This window comes from Passer domesticus, chromosome 5 (genome assembly GCF_036417665.1).
Source record: "Passer domesticus isolate bPasDom1 chromosome 5, bPasDom1.hap1, whole genome shotgun sequence".
NCBI classification, from domain to species: domain Eukaryota; kingdom Metazoa; phylum Chordata; class Aves; order Passeriformes; family Passeridae; genus Passer; species Passer domesticus.
In genome coordinates, this window is record NC_087478.1 from 51,038,294 (window position 1) to 51,061,373 (window position 23,080).

The 23,080-nt window shown below is 42.4% G+C and overlaps 2 protein-coding genes across 9 annotated transcripts in view; one reads left to right on the plus strand and one right to left on the minus strand.

Annotated features, from left to right (window-relative positions):
- Positions 1-23,061, minus strand: part of TIMP3 (TIMP metallopeptidase inhibitor 3) — a 37,410-nt gene extending 14,349 nt beyond the window's left edge. Inside the window, exon 1 of one of the 2 annotated variants that reach the window (XM_064420405.1) lies at positions 22,736-23,061. In XM_064420405.1, coding sequence (XP_064276475.1) covers positions 22,736-22,859 — 124 coding nt within the window. In that variant the 5' untranslated portion in view covers positions 22,860-23,061. Of the gene's footprint in view, positions 1-10,634; positions 10,761-22,735 lie in introns of those variants that run through there. The other variant, XM_064420406.1, reaches the window with a different exon arrangement.
- SYN3 (synapsin III) overlaps positions 1-23,080 on the plus strand; it is a 200,937-nt gene that overhangs the window by 86,824 nt on the left and 91,033 nt on the right. The window lies entirely within an intron of this gene.

Genomic DNA, 23,080 nt, shown 5'->3' on the forward strand with positions numbered 1-23,080 from the left:
TATCACTCCAGTGGTAACATTTCTAGCTAAGTTCTTTACTGAAGAGCTAGAAATGAAAAAAAGAACCCACCATGCACAATTTTTCCCATAGTAAAGGAAAAAAACAAGCTGTTAGCCAAGTAGCAGAGGACATTCCAAGTTAAGTCTATCACCTGTAATTTGTGAGGTTAAATTCCCATCCTTGAGGATGAGATGCCTCTGAACCACTGGAGGGAAATGCTGGCTGGGCAGAACTGCTCAGAACTGCTCTTGCACATGTAGCTTCAACCCCCTAAGGCTCCACACACGAGAGCCACATGTACACCTTGCTCAGAGCAGAGCTCCACACTGGACACCTGCAGCCACGTGTCTCCCAGTCCCCATCTTTGCTGCTTCAAGCCACCACTCCCCAGTTATATGGCTGGGCCACTCTTCACACCTGGCCAGAAAATAAAGAACATTGCTTCTGACTGAGCAGGGGCCATGCCTACTTGCCAGAGGAACTTTTCACCCTCTGTGAGTTATCTAAAATTTACGGCATTTCTGTTGCAAATTCAGTCCATGTAAAGTTAATGAAGTTGACTGTTTACTGCTGCAGACTCCTACTTCTTGAGCAGAATGAGGCAAAAGGTGCTGTGACTGCTCTCCTGAGCTCCTCCCTTCTCCTTGAAGCTCTATTACAGTTCTCCTATTACTGATGGGAAACTTTATCCCACACAAGTGGTCACCAAAATAGCTGCATATTTTTAAACCACAATTCCTTTGAAGCACTGCCTATGAAAATACTCCAAGATGAATGTTTCTCAGTACTTTGGGGTTTCAGGTCAGGTCACTTTGTGGGACTGGAGCAGTTGGCAAGGTCTCATGAGTGATTTGTAATTATTTATGAAAAGCTAAATTAGACAAGGGTATAAATCTTGGTAAGATAAGCATGGCAGCCATGCCATGATACAAAGAAGAGAAAACATACGTATTGCTTCTCAACATTTGACATGATTAAAAAATTGAGGGAGGAAACATCCCCTCATGAAAGGAAGGAAACCAGGCTTTTAGTTGATACTCTAAAACAAATAATTAAAATAATAACCTGCTGTGTTTGAGTATTCAAGAAATACATCTAAGAATGTATCACAAATTATTAGTGTATTTATCTCTTTTCCCTGGCTTTTTGTGGTTTTTGTTTGCATTTTTTACATGTAAACTAGCTTGGTAGTTAGGAAAAGAGAGATGGCTCAGATTTGCCAGGACTAGTATAGTGCCAGCAGTTACTGGTTTGTGTTTCTCTGGCATCTCTAGTGTGGTACAAACTGTCTGCAGGTGCAAGAACACTCATAAATACAGGCAAAAATCACCTACATCTTTTCCAAATGCCACTGGATGAGGTCCTATAAAGGCAAACAAATCAGAATGGGAACAAGAAAAAGAGACCTTTTATTTGCCCATACGCATACATATCTAACTCGAGTACTGTTTACCTCATCACTTACTCTGCAGCCATTTTCTCAAGGATTTAAGGGAGAATAGGCCTAAAGGCAAGGCATGAAGCAGAAGAGGACACTGACTTTACATTTGAGATGGCAGAAGGCATTCTTTGCATGAGTCAAGGAGCAGAAAAACAGAGATTAAAACATGCATTCACCAAGCTGAGGAAACAACACAGTGAAAAGCCTTGTAGCTACCAAATAATTCCATCCAGGCACACAGTAACTACTACATGTGTGGCAGCTCTTTTTCCCAACTGATAAGCAATATCAAATGTCCTGGTTCAATTCAGCCCGTGTTCTTTATCGGGACCAGCCACTAGATGGTGACCCTGTCCCAAATCTTACCTTCCCCTGATCAGAGGGCAGTGGTACAGACCCAGGCTAACACCACTAATCCCAGCTGCTTGTCCAACTGCACCATGAGAACCAGATGCTTTCATGCTGGTTGTCATCCATAAACAGCATTTTAAATGGAGGCACACCCTTCAGAGACCAGGATTTGCTCCAAATCCATTTCCCTTGTGACCAATTACCATGAACAGCTCAGGAGGGTAACAACTGCTACACTTCTCATTATTGTTTCAAGGATTTATTTTATTGGTGTGCAATATGAGTAATTTTAAGTGAGAGCTTTGGCTGAAATGCATGCTCATTGCATTTAAGTGAGTGAAGGATGTGGAGGACTCGTTGTTTACTAATGGAGACACACGGGACAAGTTATTCTCCCAGGCCATTCTCTGACATAGTGGCTAAATAAAATATAAGGGAGCAGCAACGTGACTGGGAGGCTGAAGAAAAGCTCCTTCTGTCCTGAGGCCACTGACTACACCAACACTCAAAAACACTGCTTTAACACCGGACACGTGATATGCCAAGGAGGATGGTAGCCATTTTATTAATCCAAAGACTATACAAGCATTCACTTACAAGAGCAATTTACTGAGACCTTTTTACCAGCTTTACTAGCAGCTCTCTCATTTGATCTGCCTCACAAGAACTCCTTTCTGTGCTGTTACATGCTGGAGGGCTCACATCACAAAGGGCTAAGGCAGCTGGAATGTTTTAGACTCCTGAGTATACCTAGCACACTACTGAGTGTCATTTATGGGGGTGTCCCTTAATGTGGTCAAGGCAGGATGCTTTTACATACAGATTTTCTAGTACTGGTGCTGATGGTGCTGCTAAGATGGAATTGCTGTCTCCCTTGCTCACTCTCACAAGATGCATTCCTTTTCCCACTCCCCTGGCTGATCTGTTAGCATTTATTATCAACACTCTTGGTTGCCCTAAAACCAGAGGACCATAACTGAAGGTGGATTGTGTCCTTTGAACTGTAAGTGTGACCCAACTGTATGCAGCCTTTTGGGAGGCTCTATTATATTGCCTGGTGGCTGCAGGCTTCTATGAGCAGCAAGTACCTGGTGTCTGCTTTAGGAGGGGGAATAGATAGCAGCCCTTCACCTATTCCTCCACTTCCACAGGAAAGCAGAGAGGAGAGGGAAACACTGATTACAGCAGGGATTTATGAAGAGGGGAAAAAAACAGAAGCCTCCAGCCAGTTTGATGATATGTTACTACTGAAAGTCGCCTCCTCCCCCATGACCAAAACATTTTATAAATCAGAGGGTTGAATTTGAAGGCTTCAAAAAATACCACGGAGAAGTTTTCTTTTGCCTCATTCCATCATGACCTTCATCCAAGGTCAAAAAAGGCAAAACAACCCCTTTTTGCTTTGTCTTTGAAGAAGTCAAATTCAGCTGTACTGGTACACAGCATCACCAAAGAACATCAAGGAAGCAAAAAAAAGGAAGTGAAGAGGTTCACTGCTGGTTGCCTTCCTCTCACACCCTGACCAACAAACTAGTTTCCATTACTGGCACTCCAAGTCTTGACTTCTCGTTTTTTCAAAGTGCTCTCAGGAACACTAACAGAGAAAGAGCACCTTTTCAACACCATTCACCTCTGCCAGTCAGTTGCCACATAAATATCACATTGTAAAGGACGTGCGTTTACATCAGCAAGTGTGTTGGTAACTAACAATGAAAGTCTAAATAAAAACAGGACAGCAAGACATAGATAACTTTCCTTCCCCTGTTCTAACCAGAATTATGACATTTACTTTTGGCCTTTGTTTTACAGCTCAAAAAAACTTCCCCCGTCTGTGGCATGGCAAGTCTGTTTGAAAGCCACCCCAAAGAAAAGTGGAAGGCAATTAAATGGGTTTGCCCAGGCCTAAGCTTCATATAAAACAACTGATCATAATTACACTTGCTAAATATTAACCACATTTCCCATCCCTGCAGATTTCCTTGCCACTGAGATTCTGTTTGCACAACATGCTGTGCTGCTCAATTTCTAACACTGCAAAATAAGGAGTGATACAACTTTTTCTTACAAGATTTTGATTGTGTCAGACCTTCTATCATCTCAAAAAGTATAAACTTCTCTGGAAGGGCTTTACTTGGGAGAAAGTTAATCCTCCCAACAAGACCATAAATTAAAGAAACAAAGTTGCATGAAACAACCAGGCAGAACTTGGTTAGTGCTTGTCCTTTCACCTGTAGCTTATTAACTGGATACAACCTTTGTGATGGCAGCAGTACCAAGCATTTTTCTCCCTCCCTATATGGTGCATCTGATCCTATGGAATCCAAGCACTCTTTGAAATACATAAGAATCAGAGAGGAACAAGAGATCTCTGTTAAATGAGAACCTGCAAATTCTCTTCCAGACATTTCTTTCAGGTTCTTATATGAACCTTGGTCAAAGACTCTTCAACTGCCCCGCACTTCCCCTGCATTTAACTCCTGATGTTAGTTCCTTGCTTCCCCATCATACACACTGTTGGAATACAGAAGGAAGACTGAATGGAGAAGGAAGAATGGATGGATCTAAAATGCATTTATATTCATTTAAAAAGTCCAATCTCTTAGATCTATATATAGATGTTAGTACATGTGAAAACTAGCTTCAGGAAATACTTCATGAAAAACACAGAGAAGCTAAAGGAAGAAGAAAAAACCACAATGCCTGTTGTTACCAGCTACTAAACTCAGTGAAGCCAGGGAGACATAAGAGATTAGCTAGATCAGGCATAGAGTTGAGTTACTGGAGTTACATGCATTGCTGGGTTAGTCTCACAGTTTGCATCAACAAAACATTCTAGGTTTGCTATGGATCTAAGCAGAGATACTGCAGACTATGTAATAAGCATGCCTACAGCATTGAGAAAACGCTGGTAAAATAAAAGAAGAAAACAATGTCATTCCTGCCAACTAGACATTTTTCTGTCTCCCTTTTGGCAGGCTTTTTTTTTTACTTTCCACCTATATTTTTTAACTCATCACTGGAAGCTGAATTCAGGCTAAAGGCAAAAGGCAGTAGGCAAGAATCAGAGAAAAGGAAGGAAAAATGATACAAGTGGAGGGAGGGGGAGTGTCTCATGTACAGAGCACAGCAGAGGCATCTCACATCTCTCTCCAAAGAGTGTTTTCAGCAGAGTGCATTCTCCAAGGAGTGTTTTCAGCAGAGTGCCTTTTGCCTCATTCTGTGCCTGTGACAACTGCCAAAGGCAGAAATGCTTTCAGCCAAGGTTAGCAGTGTTGGAAAGATGATTGTCAAAACCAACACACAAAAACTCTTCCAAAGGCAGCTTACAAGAGTGGATAACAAGTATATGACTCAGAGCAATACTCTCAAAACACCTTTTCCATTTCCTTTTCTCTACATACAATTGGTGCAATAGAATAAGATTTAGTTCAGCCCTCTTCCAGATCAAGTACTTCTCGACACAGTACATAGAGCACCAGGGGAAGCCAGGCTGAGACAAGGCTCTGGTTTCCCACAGTTCTTTGGAATTGTTCAAAGGAGCCACAGGTCTAAGCTTTCCACTCAGAGAATATGGTAGAGCTGATGTGAGACCAATTAGGGGCAAATGGAAACCATATGTGATTTTAATGAAACAAGAAGCTGGTGCACATAACTTACTGCTGCAGGAGCATTTACCGCCTGAAAGGAATGTGCATCTGGCATTGATCGTTTCCCAACCCATCAAGTGAGCAGTAACATGGAAAGCAAATTGGAGCATATGATGAGAGATGAATTACCTAAAGAGTACAGTTAGGGGAGCAGCCTCTGCAAGGAGAAAACATGTCCTTTGCCTGTGATTTAGTGATACAGCTGTAATGAGGCTGATCTTCTATTTCCACAGCTCATGATGATAAACTGCAAGAACGAGTGCTAAAGTGATTAAAGTCAATCAAATTATATTTTCAAGAACCTACCACAACCACAGAAATCCCATTCTGATTCACATGGGGCAGACTTTTTTTCCCTTGAGGTCATGGGCACTCTTCAAAGAACAAAGTACTGTTGAAACTAAACAATTTTCAAATGATGTTGCTTTCTAGTGTACATCAAAATGGGTACACAATGAGATTTCAGGTTGAAGAGGCAATGTAGACACACTCTTCTGAATTTTTTTTTATCTACTATAAATTACCCAAGAAGTTTCAGTTCTGCTGAGAAAGGGAAGTCCCCAGCCTGTAAAGTCATAGATAAGTTGCTTTATGGGGCTCTGGTAGTTTCTTCTGTAGGCTGTTGTGCTGCAGCTTGATATCAGGTTTCAGAACCAACCCACTGTCTCCCCTAAGCAGCCAAGAGATGGCTCACATACATCAAAGAGGAGGTGAGGGAAGAGGTTCTGATCCAGCACTTGACCAGCGAATGCCCAGGGCTTGAACCTGGTAGATGCTACTTGGCATTTCAAGTAATAATGAGACTTCTGTAAAACCAGACACATAGAACTGGCATGTTTTTGCCCTTAATGCTAGATTTCCCTTGGGGTATAACCAGAGTTAACAAGCATTATAAATTCATCACTGAATTTTTGAAGGATGCAATAGAAAAATTTTTGAGCCAAATCTGCCAATTTATTAGTCTTTCTTAACCCACTGTGCAATCCACAAACCCACTGGGCACCAGATCCAAACAGTTCAACAGGAGGAAGAGGAAAGACAGTCCTACTAAAGAGAACATCTGAAGGCAGTTTTCATCTATGCATTAGAAGTAGGGCATCTCTGACAGTCCATGTAAACCTTTCAAAAGAGGGATTATCAAAAGCCACAGGCCTGGACACTCCCTGCTTCATCAGCTTACTTCAGAGGACTCTCCTTGCTTCAGCACCTTGCCCGTCTGGGATGGGTGCCAGCTTTCTGCACGGAGGCTGCACTCCACTGATCACATGGTTTATGCTCAATTTTGCACGTAGGAGCTAGAGAGGAAGAACTGTTTGGGAACATGTATAGATTTCAAGGGTACTGGGTGGGCCTGCAAATTCCTTCCTGCATTACAAAACATGCACTAAACTGACAGGCTAAGCAGCTGTCCACACCAGAGAGGTGTACGTATTTAACCAGGTCAGGCCTACAAGCACTGCTCTGCTGCTCTTATTCACACTGGGCCTGACAGGACCTAGTATTTGGTCTGCTAGACCCTGAAACTAAACCTGCATTCAAACAGTTTCCCCAGCTTCCCCTTTGCCCACCATTCTTGAGACATCATCAGTTGTTCTCAAGCTGCCAGCATCTGCAGACTGTTCACATACACTGGACATGTCCATGACACAGTTCTGGTTATATCACAATGCTTAAGGAATTTACTAATTGCCCATTTTATTAATGTCTGTTATGTAATCACAGTAGTTACTACCATGTAGTACATGGTGTAGTATAGGTCTTAGGTACATGAAGAATTTTATGGAGTATGAGCACCACGTAAAGCTTTAGGTGTAACGCTCAGGTCCTGATTCACTGTTCATTAAAGCAAGTAGGAAACCTCCCTGAGTCCTGAGTGAGCCTCACATACCACAGTTCCCAGCAGTCTACAGGTCAAGGACAAGGACAATACAAGGTCAATATAAGATTAGGAGAATACCAGGGCAATTTGACTAATCTGCCTGCCTATTCAGAACTTTCCAGAAGTCCCTTTAGTGCCCTGTCATAACTGCATCCCAAAGCACCATCCTTCACTTTTGACCTTAGAAGGCCTGAAGAACTCACTGTTGATTTGTTGTGGAAATCAGGTAAAAAACCAACCAACCCAAAAAAATCCCAAAAAAACCAAAACCACCAATTCTTTACATAAGCAACACAAACACTGCACGCTGTGCATCCTCTGGCTCTGAAGACAGATTATCCCTGTGCAATGAGACAGAGCACTGACAGCAGAAAAGGTAGATAGCCAATGGCCAGTCACCTTCCTTCTTCAAACAGTTTGCTCAAACTCCCTGACTGTCCTACTGACAGACTAGCCTAAGCTGTTCCATGGAAACTGCATCTCATTCTTCTACTATCCAAACTTTCTTCATATATACTTTTCATCAGAATTTCGTATACATGAACAACCCAGTAGACCATAATCAGAATGGATTTCCAGAAGTAGTGTATCATTACTAGGGTGCTTATATACATCCTTGGTGTTACCAATGACATATTAATGAGTTATGACTCAGCCAGACTTGTGTAAGAGCAGAAAACACATTCAATGGTTATTCACACCTGTCTACCACCAATTGTTGACTTTTTTTTTGCACAGCAAATATTTCTACAAATTAAAGACTAAACCATGCTGTTTTATTCTTAGTGCTGATAATAAGCGGGTTCAAAATGGAAATTCTCAAGTCTGACTGTATGAATATGATGGAGATTCACTCTGAAGTGAATGTCACTTAGTTCATCTGTGTTGGAGTTTGACAGCTTCTGAAAGCATTCTTACTGAAAACTTCCATACATTTCCAACTTGAGGGAGGCAAGCTTGCATTCCTATATCACTTCTTAGGTGTCCTTGTAACTTTTTTAGAAAAAAAACCTAAAGGCCACAAGATATGGTTGGGCAATCACTTCACAGCTGCCCTGGCACAGTGATGGCTATTTTTGAATGCTCTAAGGCCCATTAACTGTTTGAGAGGCAGAACTTCTCTGGATATGGCAGTGCTGAATGTTTACAGAGAAGGGTAATCATTTCCAGGGCATCCACCAAGCCTGACTGTTTCCTGCCTGTCTCAGTCTCCTCAGACATTGCTATAACAGGACTATTTTGGCAAAGTAATGAACCACGCTCCCAAGAGCCAGCTTTGCAGGGCTGGAGTTAAGCTCGCACCTGGAACACAGGTGTAAGCTTGTTTAAACATTGACAGGGAGGGAACTAACAGAAATACGAGGGGAAATACCTCGTCTCAGTCCACTGGCAGCAACACAATCACAAATGTTTGTTCATTAATGCAGCAAACACAAGGAGAACAGGCTATTGACAAGGACTGGAGCAAGCAAAGGGAATCTAGTGTTGTGTTGTAAAGGGAATTCTCAGCATTCAGGAAAAGCTAGATTTGTGTTTTAAAGGGAATTCTCAGCATTCAGAGAAAGCTAACTATAAGTCTAGAAGGACTAATGAACTGGAATCTCTCCCAGCTTGAGAGGTAGTGTGTAACCTGATCAAAATCATCACTTCCAGAAATGGAGGCTGTTACTGTTAAACCATCAGGGATGTTTTTGGAAAGGCTTTTCCCTGTCGGGGATCATGGCTTTACTTAAGTCACAAATTTTTAAGGAAAGTATCAACTTCAGCAAAATTGTTTTTTTCATTATTTTCCTCAGAAAAAAAATTTGACCTATTTTTAGCCTGCATCAGCAATTATCTACAACTGCACTTGAAGTCTTAATGTTGACATGAATGACACCTTCAGTCAAATTGGTCATTGTCAATGAATCTTTCAAAACATTAGATTCAGATGTATCTGAATAATTTTTCCTAGAAAATGTCATGCTGAAAACTCCAATATAAACATTTTTTCTCACATTTCAGATGGAAAAAACTTCCACCATTTCAAAATTCTTTATGAAGCAGAAAATCTGACCCTCCTCAGCAAGTTTCTAGCCTTCTCTTTCACTGTACATAAATCAGGTGACAACAACAATCTCTGATAAAAGAAGAAAGAGTAATTCCATTTTTCTCCTTTTTTTTTCAGACATGGCAAGTAAATTCATACCAATGATAGCTGCAGGTGCTGAGAACTTGCATAATGTCAAAAATTAAGCCATTGTCCCCTATGATTTCAGAGTATCTAAATTAAAACCAGCATTCAACATCAAAGATCAGTCCTTTAATTCACTGTGCCAATAAAAGTCTGCCAACACTGCAGATTGTAAATGAACGTAGACCTACAAAAACCATTTTTTAAAGCAACTTAGGATACCACAAACACTAATTTAACCTGTTCCTGATTGGCCTGCTTAGTGCTTGTACTTTGAGCCTGCAGGGAAGTCAGAAAGTCAACTCTGTGACAAATGCTTTCGTAGTCTCATTTTCCTTTCTGGCTGTTTCCAACATTTTGAAGCAGTATTGTTTGATTGCAGGCTGCTTCCCGAAGCTGCTTCCTTGAACTGCCCACTGAACACAGTTGGAAACTTTCTACTGATTTTAACTGGAGTGGGATCAGGCCCTAAATAAGTAGTGGAGGAATCCCTAAACGTACAAACTGAACAGCTGTCTCTGGCTTTCCAAAAGAAAAGTTATTCCTGCAGCTGTTTTCCCCTAAGTGCCATATCGCTCCAAATTGTTACAGGAGTGGAGGGAGGGGGAGAAGGTGGAATCTTAATAGTCCATTAAAAAGGCGCATGGGCCATTGCGCAGCAGCTCTTTCAGCTCGGCTCAGGCAGGGTCACTGCTGCCAGGCTCAGACAGCCCTAAGGGCACGGGAAAAGTCGTCTTCTTGTTTTCACATCTCATTCACGAAATGGATAACGAGGGGGAGGGAGGAATCAGATTTTGGGTTAATTAGCACCATGAACAGACAGCTGCATTGTCATTAAAAGTTCAAGAAGTCACGGGGGTCATCACCGAACTGCAAGATGTACACACACGCACACGAGGCACACGTCTAAGCCTGGGCTGGCAGCCTTGCCCGGGCTCTGATTTGCTCCCACCCCAAGGATACTCTTTGAGTCAAGAACACTGAACTGCTGTAGCTCTGAGGAGAAGACCAAAGGATAAAGGTACTCCCTCTGAATAGCAGTTGTTCATCCCCTTGAAACTACTTCATTTCACACTTAATATACCAGCTAAGAATAGTTACAGAGCTTTTTTCCCCTGAGAAAAATCAGAGGTGTGGCTTACCAATGTGTAGTTTCATGTTCACTTCTAACAGTCCGTGGGATAAGCAGAACCCCAGTTAACAAAACCATGCTGTTGGTGCACACAGTTTCCTTCCACAAGCAAGGAAGCTGAGGAAGTGCAAGTGCACATTAGCAAATTCAGAAATGAGCATGTATGAATAATAACGAAAAGAGAAACCCTCTAAAATGTCAAGGACTGCTATTAATAAGATTTGGAACAGTGTTAGCCTCAGAGAGTCACAAATTGGCTTAAAAACAAAAACAACAAATTATCCAACTATGCAAAACAGCCACAGATTACATTCTCCTTGCCTCAGATTGCAGTAACATTTTCTGTTAAGGGATTTTAAGGAAAACACAACAAGTCAATTAAGGATTCCCCTGCCACCTTCCAAACAGGGCAGAGAAGAAATATAATCTTGAATAGTTGAAACATTACTGCTTCTGCAGAAAGCAGACTGGCATTGCCTGGTTCTGTCAGCTTTAGCTTTGCTGCCTACATATTCTAAAACAAATGGATCTGAAACCATCATTATAGTGAATATAATGATTTTGGTGAAATCTCACCAAAACATAGTTTTGTTTTTCTGGGTAAAAGCATAATAGATCCTGCTTACTCTTCCTATTAAATTGGCAGGCAAACATGTAGCTAACTCGTGAGTGTATAGTTCCACTCAGTGCCTAGCTTTGGGAAGGGAAAATATCCTGGGAATACACAGAAACAAGATTTCTTTTATTTTATTTAACACCCATTCATCCTGGTGTACAATGATTGTCCACATTACTGCATTTCAGTATGTTTATGACAATATGGCCTGTTGCAGCAACTCTAGCAGAGGTGTTCACATGAGGAAAAAAATTAGAATAAAGAGATACAGTCCAAAATTCAGTGGGGAAATACATCCACATTTTGGTTCTAAATGCCCAAGTTAAGATGGGGTACTGCAAGCTCTGGTGTATTTCATCAGAGAAGGGAACCAAGTGGGCTGAGCTACTCCTCTTAGAAAACTCCTCTGAATTCTTCCACTCCCATTCAGGGCCTGGATATTTTTTTTAACCAAAACTGCTTCTCCCATATTTTTCAACAGTGCAACCTAGTGATGCTTCCTCAAAGCATCACCACAGTGTTTCAATAACAACTTTGGTCAATCTTTCTAACGTTGGTCCACATATATATTGAGGAGTACTGGAGGAATCCTGCCATGTGCTGACCTTATGACAGTTTGATGAACAAACATTGAACCTGCACAAAAATGTGGATCCCTGGGTGTGCCAACACAACTACCACCCTAGAATCCTGTTCTGTCCTCTTTCCTTCTTTCTGTCAAAGCAACAGTCAGGATGTGTAGGCAATGTCAAATTCAGAAGGGGAGAGCTTTGAACAGCACAAAGAACAAAGTTTACGTCAGTAGCCCAAGCTGCCATGCTGCATAAAGGACAAACAGGAAAGCAGTTTCTGAAACAGGAGGGAAAGAAAGACCCGGTGCTTTCCTTTATCCAGCTCTTCCAAGAGCCGTTAGTACTAGAGGAAATCAGTGTGAGAGAAGGGCATGCAGAAACAAACATGAGATCTTGCACTGACAGGAAGGAACCTATTGGGCTGAAAACTTTCCGGTACTAGTGAAAGCTTTGTTTCCCATACAGCCAAATACACCAGACAGGTGCGGTCTGATGCTCTCAATCTACACCATTTCTTCAGTCAATTTAAACCTGCCATTGGAATAAAGGCTAGCAAGGACCTGCTTCCCACACTGTTGGTCTCCCAGTCAAACAGAAAAAAAGGAAAACAGAATACACTGGCAAACTCAAGAGATAGCTACAATTTAGAATGCATGTGGGAGGTAGATTAGGCACTCATCCCAATAAAGAAAAAAATACTTCAGAGTTTAAATACGTCTCTAAAGAGTTTTAGAAGGAACTTAAAACTCCATGGATTGAATCAATCTCTAATAACAAGGAATTAAGATGACAGCCTGAGAAGGGAGCTTTGGGAAAGTCAGAGTATGCCACATCACATTCTGGGAGATATATTTTATCAGTACCAGGACTCCAGCTGTGCTGGATGATGCAAATGACTCACTATCATAGGTTCTGCTGCAGTGTGTTTGTTCCAAAGTAAAGGTGTTAAAGTAAAATACTGATAAGGGTCACTAGCTATTTGCCACCTGATCTAGTTAAGCTTCTCTCTGAATGCCTTAAAACCTTCCGGTGATAACTTGGAGTCTCCTAAAGTACACCTAGAAGTTCTATCTGATATTATAAAATCTTCTATTTCTCTGCTTCTCTGTAAAGCTGCAAACTGTTATACAGTGGGGGAAAACAGAACAGCTTAATTCTAAAATACACTGTCTGTAGAGAAGATGGAAAGGGACTTATTGAAGTCTTTTTTTTATCTTGATCCTCTAAGGAAATAACCAACTAAATCCTTAATCCCCAACCCCTTGGGGAACGAAAAAAAAAAAGGAAAAAAAAGAAAAAAGGGACAGGTGCTGCTCTTCATATTTTAAAAAGTAAAACAAAGGGCTTAAGAACTCATCCTGCCCCCACACCAGCACTATCTTTTTCAATACTGAAGTTCTTGCACAGGAACTGTAGCTCTTGTCTTCCCACGCTTCTCTGGGTTTGTGATTTTTGCCCTGCAGGATGCTAAGGGAGGGCTGGGTATTTTGTGGCTATTGAAGTACTGTACATGATGGCTATCTAAGTGCCCCAGGGATCACTTTGCTCTTTTATTTCCTCTTGGACTGATCCACCTCACCAAAGCATTTAAGATATTCAGTATTGCAAGTGCTATACTTTGCATGTAGTGTGGTCTCTCAACTAGTTCCATCTTTTCCCCACCCTACATTCTTCCAAATACCAGAATGCTTTCAGTTCTGTGCCTCATGTAGCACATTATTTATTGGAGGAAATAATTTCTTTAGAAACATTCCCATGCATCATAATCCAGACATGAGCATGATAAATAAGGAGGATGTTTCACTCTTCAAGAAATTTAAAGCAGGGGACTCAGAAACCTCACACTTCACAAGATAAAGCAGAGGACCCAACTCACTTCACAAGAGCTGGTCTAAAAGCTGTTTCATACTGTCACCTCAGATCCATTTTATCTGCAATGTGCATTTCACTGGACCTATGAAAGGCAGGCAGGATATTTATAGCAGTGTCAGAGAGGAGGCAGGAAGTAGAGAACTGGGGTGGGTGCTTGGAAAGTGTATAAAGGGCTTGGAGCACAGGGGTCAGCCTGGAACTCCATCCCCCAAAAGAACACAGAGCTGAAGAAGTGTCTGGGGACTATCTGGTTTTCCACAGATATCCCCTGGCTCACTCCTTCTCTACCTGTTCCTTTTCCAACACCAGCCATTTCCTGTCTTTCAAAGTTAAGCGGAAGTTTTCCATTCTGTGGTTTTCCTGTCTTAGTACAAGCAAGAGCATTTTTTTTCTCTTATATTTTAACTGTTTGGAGACCAACAACAAAACCTGCTCACTGGAGGGAAATCTTCCTATTTACAGCTGATCCATGAAATTTGAGAGGGCTGATTAAACATCAGAGGAGCAAGATCTTTGCTTGTTCGTGTATTCACTGAGCATGAGAGATTGAACTTGTTGTCTGAACAAATGCTCCAGTGCTCCTCTATAGAAAATTAACAGACTAACATAATGCCAGCAGGCCTCCCTGCTGACTTCACTGCAGTAACACCCAATACTGAGGGAAACATGGAGAAAAGGAAACAGATGTTGAAGTCTCCATACTGTAATTACAATGCAGCATGAGGGAGTTAAAATTCAAGTCCTTCATTCTAGGCCAGCAGGAGTTTGGGTCATTTTGTATATAGCCCTCTGAAATAGAAGTACTCCGGTTTCCTATGGGTTGTTGTATGACTTTTTTTTATTTTAATGAATCAGTAGGGAGCAAGAAGTAATAATGTGTTACCTTCATGCTGTTGCACCTGGTGTAGCCATTGCTACCTGCTCATTCTTGTGCAAATTTTGTGCAATTTATAGCTGCTTTGCTGAAGTACCAGTGATCATGCAGGCCAGCAGAAGGCTGGGCTTGTTCATGTCAAAATTGAGGAATTAAGAAAGGGAAAAATCTATGAGGTCTCTCTTCCCTCCTTGGGCACTTCAACATGCCTTTTTTTACCTTCCAATAAACGGGGTCTAAATTCTTATGAACCAGCAGGATTACAGAGCTCTGACACTTCAGGAACAGACAGGTAGCTAAGGAAGATTGTAGATTTTTTTATTAGTGTGTATTTTTGCCGAGGATCAATAACAACGTATTGGATAATGATGGCTCTGCCATTTGCACGCTATCCTTTTATCTCCTGGCTGTAGGGGGGCAGGTTACTACATCATGCATTCCAAAAGTACCTTTGGACAGCATGTCATATACGGCTTGATTTCATTTGCTTCTCCTGCTGCTCAATGTGAATAATTTTCCAGCTAAGCAGTATTTTCCTTTAACTCACCTGGCAAAAATAAAAGACCAAGCCCTGCCCACACACCCATACAACCTGCATTTCTTGAAGGGCTACCTGAAGGGCCTTTGCATTCATCTGAATGGAGGAAGGCAGCAGCTTGGCTGGAATCCAGATAAAGGGCATGTGTTCCACCCATGGCCAGTCCACACAGCCAGGTTTTTTCAAAGCCGAAGCCTTGATTGCCAGTCAGAAATTACCATGCTACAGGCTGTTAGGGATCAATCAACAGAACATCAGATTGTTTTATGGGGTTCTCCTACTGAAGTGATCCCTGAAGACCAAGTGCACGCTCTCTCTCCTGGATGGGTAAGATCCACCTCAGGCATGCCCCACAGAGTTCCCATACCTCCAGGCAGGGTGGCCTGCCATGTGTCACAGCTAGTGAGTCCTCCTGGCTTGACCAGCCTGTACTAGTTCTTCACTGGGGCTTCCACACTGCACCTCTACCTTCTCCAGGAGTCCTTCTCTCCTCCTTATACTCTGAGATAGTCTCTGGAAGGCCTTTGCCACTCCTGCAGCTCCTAAATACCTTATATTACAGCTTTCCCACTGACCCTATTGCTGTGGCCATTCTCTTCCCCAACCTGTAATAAAGACAAAAGTTTTCAAAGCTGAGCTCACTGACACAGACCTCTAGATCCCCACTAGCACAGCCCAAGACCATATCCCTAAAGTGACAATGGCCTCCCTGCTCCCCAAGCACTGCCCTCTGCTGGTTCTTGGCACATTTCTGTCCAAGGACGGACACTCCAAACAACCTCCTTTCTTCCTAAAGTAAAAATGAGATTCTACACTGCAGGAAAACCATAGCTGATTTTTATGAGGTTTGATACCATTTTTTGTATATGCACCTCTCTGCTATTTAACTAGAGTTTTATTGTCTGTATACTGTTTCTAAGGGCTCGAATTGCCCTTTAGAAAGGTCTTATGTAAACACTAGCAGGAATTTGGACTATTCATAGTCAACATTAATTTTAGCACCAAGCAACTCAAGAGACTTCTGTCTTGTTTCCAGAAGACTCCCACTATCTTTTCTAGCTGGCAGAAATTTGGAGTAAATAAAGTAATCAGGGTTATGTGAAATTACTGGCATTTTTATGTTATTAGACACTGTCAGTTAATGCACTATGTCTTCACTCTGGTCACTCAAGAGAACTACTTCACATTACAGTAAAATGTTAACTTTGTTTTTGACAATAGCTTTTAAGCTCTCTAGTGTTTGTAACATTCCTCTTAGAAACCTCAAACGATCAAGTCAAATCCAGCCCTGACACAAGGTGGTGAAATGCTGGTGAGACACGTGGCAATACACTTGCTTTGTGCAGAGCATGAGGCAGGTTCAGTATTTCCTCTCCATATCCATTACTAGGACAGATTTTAGATCTTGTATAAGAGGGTGCAAATCCATTTAAACCCCCACCCCGCCTTGGTCTCATTTACCTCAGGCCCAGCACCGGCCTAATACTTTCAAATAGAAGAAATTTGAAATTCACACTGGTTAACAATCTTTTCTCAAGATATTCCAAAGCAAACCCAGTTTAGCCCTAGTTTTGAATAAGGCCCTATCTCACTATGGGCAAATAGCATTGGTAGTCATGTCACTGGTGGGCAGAGAAGTGATGAAGTCCCAGCAGCGTGCATCCCCTACAATGAGCTCTGAGCAGTTCTACACAGAGAGTTACCAAATAGGATGACCTTCAGCTCAGCAAGTTGCAAAGAGTGTTCAGTGCCACAAAGCTGTGGAAAAGCTGAAACAGTCTTGGATAGTTTCAAATGTAGTCAGCTGCCCTGATCAGCCTTGTCTCAAAAAGTCTATGTAAGGGATAGTTAGCTTAAAGAGCAGTAAGAGTCCAATAAAGTTCTGCCAGTAAAATTTCAAGTGTCACATGTGGACATTCTTCAGAGGTTTAGATGAGCTACAGTAGGCCTTTAATGAACTCTGCATTTACTTAATTAATTGGTGCTTTAAGGCACAATTTTCCTCTCATCTTCTACACTACTGTGATTTTACCAGTATAATTTTCTTCCAATTTATATTATCATGTGAAAGACAGAATCATACCCTGAAAGTCTGTAGCAATAAGCAGCACATTACAGCAAAGGCATCTTAATTTTGAAATTTAAAAAAAATCATAATTATAGGGAAACTCAAACATAGGCACTGCTAACATTATGAGGACTAAAAATAAGTTCCCTAGCTCTGGTTCAGAGCTGGCAAACACAGCATGCCTGGTCTTGCCTGTTGACTAAAATCAAGCTGTGCTCTCAGGTTTACCAGCTCTTCCAAACTCCCAGAGAGCAGCTGGTGGAAGTTTCATTCAATTCCAAGACCTCCTGCCCAGACCAAATAGGCTCCTTCCTTCAGTGATGCATGTTTGGTTGGGCTGCCTAAGAGCACCACATGGTACTGGAGCTGTGAGGAAAGAGATGTTGACCTTAGACAACATCATTACATCATAAAACTAAGTTTCCATCTTAGTAGTTCCAACATCCAGCGTAGGGCAAGGTGACTCAATGAGTGCTCCTACTAAAAATGCTCGGCCCCACCCACTCCAGCTGGGATTGCACTTGAGTACAGAGATCCCTTTCATCAGATGTAACTCACTTGCTATATCCAAGAAGGTCTGAAAGTGCAGGACTAACTGTATTAGTGTGTCAGAAAAAGTGAAGTCCACTGATGGAGTTGAGAATTAATTTGTCACCTTGTGTCATTTCTCCTATGGTCAAACAATCAAATCACCTCATCCTGAAAAAGAGATATGAGTAAGGCAGGTCCTTCCCAAACCCAGATGAAAAGCACTAGTACTGTGCATGGCTGTACATAACTATGTTCCCACCAGCCCACCTCTTTCCAGAGAGATCAGAGGAGCAATTGGCAGGTGAAGAGTTCTAAAGAACATGTGGGAAATCAGTGAAAATAAGGAAAAAAATGTCTGCATAAAGCAGGGGCTCCAAGGCTTAAGGTTGGAACATCTGGCTCTCTGCTGGCTCAGAGACCTTGCTGGAGACACTTCCTACAGGAAATCTGGAGTAAGCATATGCAATAATAAAAAGAAATAACATTCAGCACTACATCTTCCAAACAGTAATTTTCACTTTTATTTTTAATAGATACATTTGGTGAAGTGACTAACTCCAGATCCCACTACTCTTATAAGGACTAAAATTGCAAATAACCACACAAAAAAGAAAACAATAATAATAATTTTTAAAAACCACCAAAGAAATAACTTCTATTTCCACTTATACTAAATAGGACAATTCAGCTGCGAGTGGCCATCATTCTGTCGGGAGACATGACCAGTCACAAGGAACACCCTCTTTCAACAAAGTTATTACCATGGACATTGGAATTCCATAAAAGATAAACAAATCTCCTCCATTTCTTCCCACATAAAATGAAATTTGCAGTACTTTTTTTTTTAATTCTTTTTTGAAGCTTTATGGGATGCTTCACAGATTTCCTGCTTCTAAAATGCCTCCAAGGGAAGTCCAGTCTAAAAATAAAATCACATCATTACTTCCTTGACAAAAGTCTGATTCTGAAGTGGATACACTTTTGTAACCATTGCCACAACATGTAATCAAAAAAATTTGTTTCAAATTCATCTCAAGTGTAAAGACTGGTATAATTAATTTGAGATAGGTTATTGTAACTTTTTAACCAGTCTGGCAGACCTTACCTGTCTGCCTTAGAGGCTGAGACAGGACATTTGATATCACTACAACAAAATAAGGAAAGCATGTTCAAAATCTCATGTATGATCAAGTGTTCTTCCATCTCTTTTAGGTTATTGTGAGAAGGTGGAATGATCAGCTCAGGGAAACCAGTGAAAGGGCAGGTTTTCAGTTAGGTGCTTAGACTTCAGGCCAAACAAATTCACCAGTTTCCTCCTTCTCTGCTGTTTTCTTCTTGCTCTTCTCTCACATTCTCAGTTCAAAGGATGGGAGCCACTGCAGGTGCTGTGAGGTCAGTGCTACAGGTATAGCAGCATGGAATAAAGAATGGCTTCCACAGCACCAAGGGACCCTTAAGAACTTACCTTCACCTCCCCAGAGCTTGCCACCTCCATCTCACCAAGAGTGAGGTTACTTAGAACAGAGAGGAACACTACCCACTGGCATCCTTGCTGATACAGGTATTTCTTCCCCCAACACAAAGGAATGTTATTTTGAGCTCATTTGAACTTAGGTAAGAGACATCTAATAGTGCCATAGCTCTTCTCTAAAGTATATGCACAAGATAGAAGAAGTAAAATAGCTGTGGAGTGAAAGAAGTACTTTATCACTTGCAGGCTGGTTTGTTAAAATGCAGTCTGCAATTTCACATATTTTCTCCCTTTTTTCTTTTTTTTTTTTTTTTTTTTTGAAAGGATATGTGGGGCAGAGGGGGCCAAATGGGAGGTGTTTTCCAAACCTGTGAATTCAACATTCCGCAGCCAAGCTCAAAAATTCCTGCTGTTCGTGCAAAAAAAGGACAAACAAGTCCCTTTCATGTCAGCTATGTCCAGCTGGAAATGTCACAGCTTTGTCACAAAAGAACAAAGCATGCCTGGTGTCTGTTCTCTCAAAAGGTCTCTTAATTCAAACAAAAGAAAAATATTCACATCTGGAAGGGGTCATAGGCAGAGGGCGGGAGTGGAGGAAGCAAAGTTCAGATGGCAAATCATAGCAGTCGCTGTTTGTCCAATTATGGTACTGCCTCTTCTGGCACTTACTGATCCCATTAAAGAAAGAAAGCCAAGAGTTAAAACAGCAATTTTATTATTGATTGACCCCATAGGGCCAGATAAGACACACCTCTTCACTTTTGCTCCATTCATCATGATGGAACAGTCAGGCTGAGTGAAAAGATCCCTTGTGACCAATAGTACCTCCAGCAATAGTACCTCTTTTTTCTCCCCTCCCTCCTTTTTTAAATTAAAAATGTATATATACATTGTTATTTATGAAGTTCAAGATTCCTTTAAAGACCACAACCTTCACTTTCAAATGATGTACATATTGAAATCTTGCCATTTCCCATGGGTTTATTTGACCATATGTTTCTGTAAAGATTAAAACCTTTTAGTGACTGCAGGCTTGGGAGGCTGTATCAGAATTGAGCCACTGCAAAATGAAAAATTAAATGTGTGGTGAGATCAGATTAAAGGAGAAGAGAATAAACTTGATACTAGGACTTCACTGGTTAAACAGGAAACATTAACAGTAGAAATTTGCACTACAGTCCTCCACTAAAAGTTTTCTCCTTCTTCAAAATGCAGTGCTTCTGAAGATGAAAAGCCTCTCCTAGGCTGCCACCTAGCTAGTTAATTTCTTACATTGTTTTAGGAGCTATTTTAAAAGCCTCTTTTGCTCCAGCCCTTACTGCACTGACTCCTCCCTTTAGAGCTGGTATTTTGTCAGAAGTTTCAAGAGCGATAAAAACTTGCTGCCAAGTCCCTTTCTTCCCCACAATGTGTTTTATAACCCAGCGTGTAGTTTAGTCTGTCTAAACACTGCACTAGTACACTGCCATCAGTTTCCATGGAGATCATTAACTCCTCCAAAGCCAGAAAGCTTTAGTGCACTTTTTGTCCTTTCCGCGTATGAGGAACAGTAAATGACAGCATTTACTAAAATCAGCCTACAGAAATATCACATTTTCCAGACAGTCTTGGCAAATGTAAGGATTTACTTTTGCTTCAACCCATCAGAGACCTACAGTCTTAACCAAACTTGCATTCAAGGCATTTAGTGGAATGGGTTGCCCTTTCCACTCAAGCTGTGATGTCTGTAGGCATGACAGCCCTGGACACATCAACTTTTTGAGCTACTTTGTCTCAGAGCAATGCCAAGGCTTGAGATATAACGAAGAGCCCAGAAGAGAGAAAGGAAAGATGAAGGGAAGACTTTGATCTCAGCCAGAACAGAGTAGAAAACTGAAAAACTTTGTGCCCTAAAATTTAGGAGCACCATTATATGAAACTTCATAGCTTACTCCTAGTCACTTATCCATCTAGTAAAAATATTCTGTCAGTGTGTATTCATTACAAAAATATATTTAATACCATTTTTTGAACTGAAACTACCTCTCAACTATTATAGCATGACCTAACCATATCAAGAAAGCATTCCTTTTCCCAAAATGCAGCTAATGAAGGCCACATGCTGCCATCAGCTTTTGCTGTGGAAAAACTGTTTCCCAGTCTCACTTTCACAGAAAGGACAATCTCCCTGGCAGTTGTCACTTAGGTGGCACACTTGTAGATCCAAACTATGAAAATGGCAACAGAAGTTTGAATAATTTAGTTTCCTGGAAGAATTTCCCCATATAAAACTATTTTATGAATGTTTTCCAGGCTATCATCACTGAAACAAACTGTAACCTTCCCACCACTTTTAACATGGAATGGGTTTTTTGGCATTCAGGAGCAGATACACTATATAAACTAAACATGAATAACCAGGCACAACTGCAGTTTCTGCAGAAGGACTGAAGGCAAGAGATAGATGTTTTGCCACTGACCTTGGCTAACTTGGAAAGGCTACTGGCAGCATTCATAGCAATGGGTGTTCTGCTGCAGTGAGAATTACTTTCTATTTAACTTCCACAGCAGTTGCTAGGAGGATTTCTTTACAGACTCTACTCTGAGTACCATGTGGGTACCAGCGGTGCAAAGTCCCTGGCCCCTTTTATGCTGTGCTCCTAAGACAACCTAGGCAGGAGATGTCTCGGGCTTGTGCTGTCCTCTCACCACTGCTGAAGTGACAGCCTGTATTTACCAGTACATGGACATGTGTCCAGCAGTAGCTCAAAGGACACCACTAATTGTTTGCGTGCACTTTGCCACGGAAGAGCTAACAAACAACCATATTTTGTCACCCACCCTTGGCTACAAGCAAGCCAACAAACTTGAGAACAGAGTCTCTATTACCTCCTTCTCAGAGATTTTTGGTGCTGTCCTTGTCCCCTACCTAAAGTTAGTGTAACGAAGAACCTTAGGGATGCTGAAACCCATAGTGGAAAATATCAGTCAGGATGCAAGGAAAGTGTTTCAACTTTCCCAAAAGGGTGCAGGTATACATACCTCCCACAGCACAGCATGCAGAAAGCCTGGAGACACTCGGTACCTGCTTTTCTAGCCCTTCCCAACAAGCACAGCACCACAAGCCCGTGAGAGCCGCACCTCCAGCCACCAGCAGCCACAGGCGGCTTCGTGGCTTGGGAGAACGCATGCTAATGCTGCCTCCTATTCCTTGTCACCAAGTTGAGGAGGAAGTTTTGGCAGCCTACACCTCCAATTGTGTTTCTGCCCTGCTGTACAAAACGTGCCACTCTAACAATGACTGATTTCTTTAAAGTACTTTGGGAAAGCCTGCTGCCGCCGTGGGACAGGGCTTGGGAGGGCTGGGCGGGGGTCCGCCACCACACGCCTCTCCCCTCACCAGCCCCGCGGCTGCGGCAGCAAGGCGGCCAAGCCCGCTCCTGGCTCCGGCAGGTCCGCTCACGGCTCTCCCGCCGCTGCTCGGCCCCGCGGTGACAGCCGCGCCGCTGCCCGCGCCCCTCGGCGTCCCGGCACCTTTCTGCTCCCCCGAGCCCTCCCGGCCCGGGCGGCTGCGGGGCGGCGGCACTTACCGATGTCGGAGTTGCAGAAGGCGTCCTGCGGATGGATGGGGACGCAAGTGCAAGCCTCCACCACCAAGTCCCGCAGGCTCCAGCTGCACAGGAACACGACGAGGAAGCTCAGCCACGCCGTCATGTTGCCCCCGAGGTGCCTCCTCACTTCTGCGGAGCGGGAGGCGGCCGACGCTGCGTTCGCCTGACCTTACTCTCGCTCCCTGACAGCCCGTGCTCCGCGGCTGCCTGCCCTGCCGCAGTCTCTGTCTGTCTGCCTGTCTGCCTGCCTGGCTGGCTCGGCGGGACGGCGCGGGCGCGGCGCTGAGGGGAGCTCAGGGGAGCTGAGGCGCGGAGCGCTGCGGG